Raw genomic sequence first — 9,832 nt, forward strand, 5'->3', positions numbered from 1 at the left:
ACTTCAGCCCCCTGGTCTGACAGATGAGGAAACTGAGGCCCGTGGAGATAAAGTGACTTGTCCAAGATCCCTGGGTAGGCAATAGCTGAGCTGGTGTCTGAGCCCAGCCTCCCTGGAGACAGAAGCAGCTCTTTCAGAGAGCATGTGATCCAACTGGAGATGAAGGCGAAACCCTGTAAGAATGGTGGCAGGAAGGTCAAAGCATGGAGCCATCTGAGATTGCAGATAATGGTTCCAATGACAAAGACAGCTTTCGAAAAAGCTGGCATTTGAAACAAGGAGAATGAGGAACAATTGTAAATTTCGAAAACAAAAACAGAGGGAGAGATTTCCAGATTCACCAGCCACTCTGAATTATTCAGTTTCGGGATATAATTGTCCATACTCTGAACAGAGCAGCCAGCAGCTCTAGTCCCTCAAGCACCAGACTGGAAATTGGGGACCTGGCTCTATTTCAGGAGCTCCTAACCTTTTCTGTACCACTCTCAGATCCAGCTGGCAGCAGGCTGGTGAAGCCCAAGGACCCCTTCTCAGAATCACATTTTTAAATGCATGCAAGAAAATGCATAGGATCAAAAAGGAACCTGTCTATATTAAAATACAGAGATCAAAATATTTCAAATAAGCTCACAGCCCCCAGGCTAAGAACCACTGCCCTGGTTTCCACTCCTCCACTTCCTAGCTCTAGAGAGTCAAATTAGGCGATCTTTAAGTGTCTAACTCACAGTCGAAGCTTCAACTCATATTTCACGTTCATCTTCTAGGAAAGAGCCTACCGAGAAAGTATGGAGCAAACAAGAAAAATAGGAAATTGTTGCCAACATAGATGAGGAATTAGGGAGAGAAAACACAGTTGTCCTAAGTGATTTCATATTGCTGGACCCAGACAAATAGCATCCTGGGAATTCAAATTCAAAAAAATATTTGTTTTACACATGTATGAAATACTTCACTGGGTGCCGAGAGAAGCAGAAGATTAAAAAAAAAAAAAGACATGATCTCCTCTGCCAAGAAGCGAATTAACAAAACCCACTGAAAGCTTGAAAACTGTCCTGGTCAGTTAACAAGCATTTATTAAGCACTTACCATGTGCCTCTGTACAGGCTCTTCCTCTCCCCCACCCCACCTCACGCCTAGAAGTCTCCCTCCTCCTCTCTGCCTCTTGGAACCTCAGCTTCCTCACAAAGGTCAGCTCAAACACTACCTCCTTTAAGAGTTCTCTTCTGATTCCCCAAGTTGACAGTATCCCACATCCCCCCCAAAAAAAATCAATCTGTTTATTTTGCATATTTCTTGTATTTACTTATCTGTGGACATGATGTGAAATGGAAGCTACTTGAAAGCAGGGGCTGGCTCCTTTTTTTTAAAATCCCTAACTCAGTGCCTGGTACACAGTAGGTACTTAATAAATGCTTGTTGATTGAGTCCCAATAAACCTAAGAAATAATCAGTAAAGCATGGCAGACTCCTGAAGACAGGCAAATGTGGTCCTTATTTTCAATTAAGTGGGAAATGGTAGAGTCCCCAAACAGCAGACGAACAGAAAGAAAAGCAACTTTGGAATTCAGACCATAGACCTTTGCTCCACTCAAGGCTAAATCACAATTCCAGAGGACTGAGGGACATCATTCAGCTCTTACCACAGACATGTGATAGACTTAAAATGCAGAGAAAGACATACGTTCTTGAACATGGCCAATGTGGGAATCTGTTTTGCTTGACTGTGCATGTTTGTTACGAGGGAATTGAGCTTCAGAGAAGTCATCAGATGACAGCTATCAAACTGGAAACTCCAGATTCAACATTTCTCTTTTAAAATTATTCAACAGAAGGTGAGTGAGAAGGAATGATAAGAAATGCTTGTAAAATGAATTCATTTCTATTTTAAGAGGAACAAAAAGACACGGCCTTCCCAAGGCCTCATGGCTAGTATTTGGTGAACCTAGCACCCAAACCCAGATCCGTGCTTCCTCGCTAATTCTGGAGACTTTGATCATAACCCCGTCTTAGTCTTCATCTTTCTAGAGTGAAGAGTCCTAAACTGCCTTTAAAAGGCCATCCCCCTAAATGCCTGGACAGCTGGGTTGTTCCTCTCCAGCTTCATGATATCTTTCTTGGAAAATATCCAGTTTTACTATTCTTTCCAGGAGACCTCAAGCAAGATTCCAGATGAGGCTGCACCACAGCTCTAGATGAAGAGAGAATAATCTATTAGGTTTTGTTCCCACTATTCTCCCAGTAACACCTTGTACTTTCTTGCACTTAAAAAAAAAATAACAGCAACACACCAGACTGATACCTTCATATCATTGGCTACAGTGACTTTCTGAAGGCACAAATGGACTGCTCAGAGCCCATCACTTTGGAGCAAAATAGCTCTGGATTATGCTATATCATTCTGCTCACCGTCTTTTCCCAGACTACCATTCCTATCTCTGGCCACCATTCTCCTATGCAGGTTGTCTCCCCATGAGAACGTAAGCTTGTAAAGAGCAACAATTTTCTCACTTTTGCATTTGTAGCATGGCTGGAACACAGTGTTTAATAAATGTTTTTTCATTCATTCACTCACTCACTCATTAACTTTCCTCAAACACATTCCTTTAAACTTGCCCATCCAGGAATTCCCATGCCAAATTTTCATCGGGTCACCAATTCTTCAAGACCTTCTTGTGGTTTTCCCAACAGACCTGGCATTTGGCTACTTGGAAAAGCTTGATATGATCTGCAACCTGGAGGTTTTACTGCGCATACCTCTTCCAAGTTGTTTGTAGCAATGGTAAATTAGGTAAGTCCCTGAGAGATTCCTCTGTTCATGCTCTTCCAACCAGAGCAATGGCTTCATCACTGGTGTGTTTGTGTGTGTTTGTGTGTCCCTGTATCTGTGAACATAGCCATGTGCACATAGGGAATCTGAGCAGTCTTCCAGAAAGAGAATAGTGAATGGGGAATGGGGAAAGAGACAAAGACCAGAGGATCAAGACCATTAAGTCCAATCTCTTCACTTTCCCTAAGCACAGACTGAAGCCTGTGGAGACTAGCTTGAGGTCACCTGGGCAGTGAGTGGCAGAGTGAGGACTTAGAGCTACTTTCTCTGACTCCAAGTCCAGCCCTTCGGTTTTACCATGATCCTCGTGCCAATGGAAGACATAGACTTGCAGCTGCTAGAACCCTGAACATACTAGGTCTTCTCCTCCCTCCTCATGTCTGCTTCATAAGTAGACTAGTAAAATATAATCAAAACTGAAGGTCCTTGAGGGCAGGGACTATTTTAATCATGATCTCTGCATCTCCACCACCAGGCACAATGCCTGAAACATACGGGTGTCTACTCAATAAAGGTTCATTGGATTGGACTGAATCGATTGCTCTGCAGGAAGGCAGAGATGCTGCCCCACATCATTCTTTATTCTTCCAGGGGATGGGAAGGAGAGACGCCCTGTCATTATCTTAGCAGACCAACCTTTAAAGCAATACCCATGATGTCCAATAGCATAGCGGTAACAAAGGCAAGAAATTACCCTGGTAATGACCACAAGAAGGCAGCGGCATAACACAGTGGAAGCTAGGGTCAGAGGACCGGGATTCAAAACCCCACCTTGCCTTACACTACCTGTGTGACCTTGGCGTCAGTCACCCTCCCAGAACTTGCTTCCTTATCTGTATAATGAGGGGCAGCTAAGTGGCAGAGTGGATAGAGTGCTGGGCCTAGAGTCAGGAAGACCTGAATTCAAATCCAGCCTCAGACACTAGCTGTGTGGTCCCAGGCAAGTCATTTAATACTGTCTTCCTCAGTTTCTTTATCTGTAACATGAGCTAGAGTAGGAAATGGCAAATCACTCCACTATCTTTGCCAAGAAAAGCCCAGATGGGGTCACAAAGAGTTGGACACAACTGAATAACGACAAAATAATGAGGGACTAGAATGTCACTAAGATCCCTTCCAGCTGTTAACCTATCATGGTAAGCATAAAAAAACCACTCGGATGCTACTCAGCTTTTCTCCAAATGATCCAGACTGCTAGCCGGCAATGCCTTGAATCATGGCCCCTGGTGAATAATGCAATTGGTCCAATCCATCACCCTAGACTAGACACCCTAGGACCCTGATACTGGACCTTCCTGCTTGTGTTACCAGTCAACCACTTGGCAGGTATTTTGGGGGAAAGGCCTATGTGCCTAACCATCACACTCACTTGCTAAAAGCTGGAAGAAACCTTAGGAGTCATCTGGTCTGATCCTCCTCATTTAGCAGACTGGGAAACTGAGGGACAGGGATAATGACTTATCTAAGGTCACACTCATAATCACCAGCAGATTTGCACCTGGGTCCTTTGTCTCCAGAGTCAAGCCTCCTTCTACCATTGCCCCTTGTAGACTGCTATCCCACAGGACAGCCCTAAAAGTTCCCCTTCCTTAGAAAGCTCACTCCACCAAAATCCCCTTTATTTCCATCCCCAGCCTGGCATTTGAGCTTCCTAACCTCCCCACTATGTCTATGACTGATTGGGAACCTACGACTGTCCCGTTTAACTGCTCTTTCCAGCTATTGAAGGTGAGGATGGCTAGTACTAGAAGGCTCAATAAAGATGACCATTCCCACAAGGGACCCAAAATAGGACTTTTGCCCCAACCTTCAACTTGGCCTCTCTTGGATTTGCCAAACTCTTCATAATTCAATTCATTAATTCAATTGAAACATCCATTTCTGTTTAATAAAGGATAAAGATCTCTTAACAATGTGCTTTCCCCTGGCAACCCTTAGCAGGGTCATTACTTAATTAAACAAAAATATTTCAAAATTTTGAAAACTGACAATTTCTAGAGTTTACTTTGTGTTAGCAGAAAGCAGCTACTCCCCAAAGTTCCTATTGCCAAGATTATGGTGGAAACAATCATTAGAATCCTTTTTTTTCTTATTATTTTACTTAATAATTCTAAGGATGTGATAAAAAAAAATACAGGCCAAATACCTCCAACAAAGGAGGAATTCTGATTAAGCAGCTCATTAAGTGCAATTCATTCCAGAATGATAGACAACAGGAAAGTAATGAAAGGCCTGGGATGCTCGGTCCCTTAAAAAGCCCAACAAACATCACCTAAAGCTTCCAGGGCCGACAAGTATTTGTGTTAGGAGTTGGTGTCTGGGCTGGCTTCACCACTTTCATTTTATAATTTTTAAATGTGTGTGTGTGTGTGTGTATGTGTGTGTGTGTGTGTGTGTGTGTAAATCAACTAACAGCCTGGGATGGTGTTTTATATACCCAGTCCAATATGTGTACGTATGTATCCAACCCTATGTTTGTAGACTCACAAACAAATACGCATACACACAAACATACATGCCCATAGGGCATAAATGTATACATATATTTATATATGCATGCATGTATATATATATACACACATACATACACATGCATAGACACATACATATAGGGTTGGGGTTGTACACATATATACCAATGTAGGTCGGGTGTATACTTTTATATATACATACAGATGTGCACACATGTGCCTAAATACATAGACATATTGTGTTGGTTATAAATACATAAGGATTTTTGCAGTTATATATACACAGTATAACACATGTGTATGCGTATGTGCGTGTACTTTATTTCCATATACACATATATAGAAATATATGCACACACAGTTACTCTGATGTAAGGCTAGTTCTAAGCTCTGTATATACACACATACATATATATTTATATATAAGCATACATAGGGTTGGATAGGTGCACTTATGTGCATTTACATATATGTATGCATGAATACAATATACAATTAGGTACTCACAAACACAAATTTAAGGTCAAATATAAACATACATATGTGTGTGCATATACACAGGTCCCTAAACACATCTGTGATTTACGCACATCTATGTATCTATATATCTATCTATCTATGTCTGTCTATTCACACACACACACCCATCTAGAGGCTTGGCTGTTGAAAGCATCCCCCCAAACTGCCAGCTGACTTCAGTACCCCTCCTAGCTGCAGCCACACTTTTTTAGTTGTGTCTAAAAGCTTTGTCTGACAAATGAGACCCACAGCTCCATTCGTGGGTTCCCAAGGGTGGTTTGGAGAAGGGGGAGGGGGAAGAGGAGAAGAGAGGAGAGCAAGAGAGAGGAAAGGGAGGGAGAAGAGCAAGAGAGAGAGGGAGGGGGGAGAGAGAGAGAGAGAGAGAGAGAGAGAGAGAGAGAGAGAGAGAGAGAGAGAGAGAAAGAGAGAGATCGCCAATGGCTAGGGAAGGGAGTGAGAAAGAACCAGAAGCAGGCAAGCTTCCCTTCCAGTCTGGAAAGGAGGTCAGCCCCTGCCAGCAGGGCAGCGGGCTCTGTTTTCGGCCAGGCTGGCACTCCGAGGTGGGTAGCAGGGCGGGAGTAACCCCCGGGCTGCAACCTAGTCGGAGGAAGGGAAGGGGAAGGAGAGGCCGGCTGCCTCTGCCCCTCTAGCCGTCGGGGGTGGCACCACGGGCTGGGCTGAACCTTGCCTGTCCCGGGGGGGGGGGGGGAGGGAGAGGAGAGTGTACGGGGGTGAGATCGCTGGCTCTCCTGGTCCCTGGGCTTCTGCGCTGCGCTCGGAGATAGCGGGTCCCGAGGCGGGGTGGGGGGTGGGAGACGAACAGTGGGAGGGAGGATAGGGGCGCGGGCACTTACAGTGGCACCAGCCTAGGTGACAGCACCAGTGCAGCTTGAAGCACTTGCCATGGCTGTGGGTGGCGCAGATGGAGAGCCCGTCGCACGGCTGGAAGTCGGGTCTCCGCGCCGCGCAGCTCCGCGCCAGGGCCTGCGCTTCGTCCACTTTCTCGCTCTTGACACCCCTCTCCGGCCCCGGCGCCGCCTCGGCCGAGCTCATCTCCCCCGGCCCCCCGCCCCGGGCCCCTCCGCCGGCTCCTCGGGCCCCCCGGGCTCCCCGGGAGCAGCGTCCCCTCGGCTCCCGGCGGGCCCCGCACGAAGCAGCCGCTGCAGCCCGAGTGCGCTCCCGAGCCCAGCAGAGCACAGGAGAGAAGAGTCCGGGAGAAGGAGGGGGAGGGTCTGTGGGCGGGGCCGGAGGCGGGCCCGGGAGGGGGAGGGGAGCACCTCGAGGAGAGGGGCCGGCCCGGCCCGGCTGTGCAGCGGGCGGGGGTCCGCCCTCCCCAGCCCCGCCTGGATCCCGGAGCCCGCCCGCGCTCCCGGGGCCTGCCTGTGTTGGCTCCTCCTCGACCACTTTCGCGGCCACGGCCAGGTCACCGAGCGGAGCTCCGCTCTAGTGCGCGCTCCCTTCTCACAATCTTACACCCTCACAATCACACACTCACGCACGCACACACCCTCCTCTCGGAGCTGCTATCCCCTCCCTCCAGGCCCCTCACCCTAGGCGCGCGCGCTCACAGACGCGCGCGCGCACACACACACACACACACACACACACACACACACACACACACACACGCAGTCTTCGGGGAACAGAGGCTCTATCTTAGCCACTGTCACACACCCAGTCCTCTAATATTAGGGTCTCTCATACATGTACACATACACTCAAAAAGCTAGTGTAAGCACCCCACACACACACACACTACCCACCCAGGGCGCACACAAAGGCTGACCCACCCTCTGACGGCGAGCTCATCCCCCCCCACGTGCCCACGCACGGCGCCGGGAGGGAGGGGGCAGCTCGAGGAAGAGGCTGGGGGGGGGGGCTCTCGGAGTGTCCCCTAGGCTGACCCAATCTGGCCGGGGCCCCTCTTCCCCTCTCCCTCAGCCCTATAGCCTCCCGGCCGCGCCCTGAGCCCAGCCTAGCTTGTACCAATCTGGCCTCCCCGGGGACCTCAGGCAGAGCCGCGGCTACTGCCAAGGATGCAGTCCCTGCCCAGTCTATCCCTTCCCTAACAGTATTGTTCCGTTCTACCCTGTCCTTTCCTTCCTTTCCCTTTTCCTTCCCTCCCCTTCCTCTTCCCCTTCCTAGGGCAGGGGGATTCCTTATTTGTCCTTTCTCCTAGGCAGTGTGTGGGGGGAGGGGAGTAGTGTGTGTGGAGGGGATCCCTGCTCTGGTCCTCTGTGCATGTGTGCCCGTGATCTCTAAAGCAGGAGAACCTTTTCGGAGAGGGGGCGGTCCCAGACCTGGGACCAGGACGCGAAGCTGCAGGCCAATGCATGGACAGACAGACACACCGATTGACCGATAGATTAGCAAAGAAAGGGACTGCCCGAAACAAGACATCCAGACTGACAGAGAGATGGACCGAGTCAGAAAGGCAGACAGAGAGCCCGACAGCATGGCAGACAGAGACTTGACAAAGTGAGTCAGAAAGATAGACACGCTGATAGAGACGGACGGACGGACAGATGGAATGGGCAGCGATTTCCAGGGCTGTGCTGCCGGCCGCCTGCCCGTCTGCCAATTCCTGGTCTGGATCCCTGGTAGAAAAAACCGTGCCTTGACTCCGGGCAGGGTCCTTCGGAGCCCAGCCTGGAAGAGTCGGGACCGCGAGCGCGGCAGGAGGTGGGGCCAAAAAGCCCATCCGGATTAATGGTCTGAGGCTTGCGGGGGTTGGGCTGAGGGAAAATGCGAGTCTCCAGCCCTTTCAGCCAATCGGCTAAGGCAACATTTGCATCCAGGTCCTCATCCCTCCACGCCTGGATTCCTTTCCTGTCTCACTCTGATAGGAAACATTCTGGCCAGGAAAGAGCCAACTTCCTACTCAGGCACTTCGGCGGCTGCCAGGGGAGATGGCAGACTTAACCTTGCATTTAACCTGGACGAGGGGGAGGAGAGTTACACAGACACTTACTTGGATCTGCACCCACCCACCCTTCGGCCCCTACCATAGTGAATTTATTTTTGGAACAGAGGGAGCAGGGATTCAAGGTTGTAACTCGTGTAGTTTCTCATCTGCAAAAGAGAGCCTAGTTCTAATGCATTAGGCATCGCCCCCAACTTAGGGGGCAGCCTTGTAAAGCCTCCAACAGCCCTCCAGATCCTGTTGAGGAATATTTTTTATTCCTCGCAGCAACTCTAAGGCAGCACGATGCCAAATCTAACCACTGTCTGACAGAGGGAGTGTGTGTGTGTGTGTGTGTGTGTGTGTGTGTGTGTGTGTAAGAGAGTGTATTGTGTATGTTGCGGGGTGGGGAGTCCTCAAAGGAAGATCCTCAAAATCCTAACAATAAGACTAATGGAAGAAAATGGGCATTCATTATTATTAATACTGTGGACCCCCACTCTCCACTGTGGGTTCTTACTCGAAGGAGGTAAGCTGCCGGAGAATGCAGGGGAGAATGCACCTCAGTTCAGAGCATGCAGGCTTAAAGGCTGCTTCTCCTTTTTTGGCAATTGGGGTTAAGTGACTTGCCCAGGGTCACATAGCTAGTGTCAAGCGTTTGGCCTGGGGCGAATTTGAACTCAGGTCCTCCTGACCTCAGGATCCATTGCGCCACCTAGCTTCCCCACAAATGCTACTTCTAAGGCTTACCACCTATGTGACACTTCAGCTTTCTGTTCCTCGGTTTTTCTGATCTGTAAATTGCTGAAGTTGAACAGTATGGCCTCTGAGGTTGCTTGGAGTTCCAGATCTATGCTCTTATGATCTTCTGTCTGTCCACACTTTGTTCCCCACCTTCCCAGCAGGAATGAGTAATAGAAGCCTATTAGGGAAGTGGAAGGGAATAAGCATTTATGTAGCCCCTACTTACTACCTGCTGAGTACTTTACAAATATTATTTCATTTGATCCTCACGACAACCTTTCAAAATTAGTGCTTTTGTGATGTCCGTTTTGCAGTTGAGGAAACTGAGGCAAACATGGATTAAGTGACTTGCCTAGAGTCACACAGTCA

At 48.6% G+C, this 9,832-nt stretch overlaps 1 protein-coding gene across 1 annotated transcript in view; it reads right to left on the reverse strand.

Moving 5' to 3' along the window:
- Positions 1-7,367, reverse strand: part of CUNH3orf70 (chromosome unknown C3orf70 homolog) — a 55,297-nt gene extending 47,930 nt beyond the window's left edge. The window contains exon 1 of the mRNA XM_021005849.2: positions 6,672-7,367. Within this exon, the coding sequence (XP_020861508.1) occupies positions 6,672-6,870 (199 nt within the window). The 5' untranslated portion in view covers positions 6,871-7,367. The remainder of the gene's footprint in view (positions 1-6,671) is intronic.
- Positions 7,368-9,832: the final 2,465 nt, after the last annotated feature.

Source organism: Phascolarctos cinereus, unplaced genomic scaffold, assembly GCF_003287225.1.
Source record: "Phascolarctos cinereus isolate Bilbo 61053 unplaced genomic scaffold, phaCin_HiC Scaffold_5;HRSCAF=322, whole genome shotgun sequence".
Lineage (NCBI taxonomy): Eukaryota > Metazoa > Chordata > Mammalia > Diprotodontia > Phascolarctidae > Phascolarctos > Phascolarctos cinereus.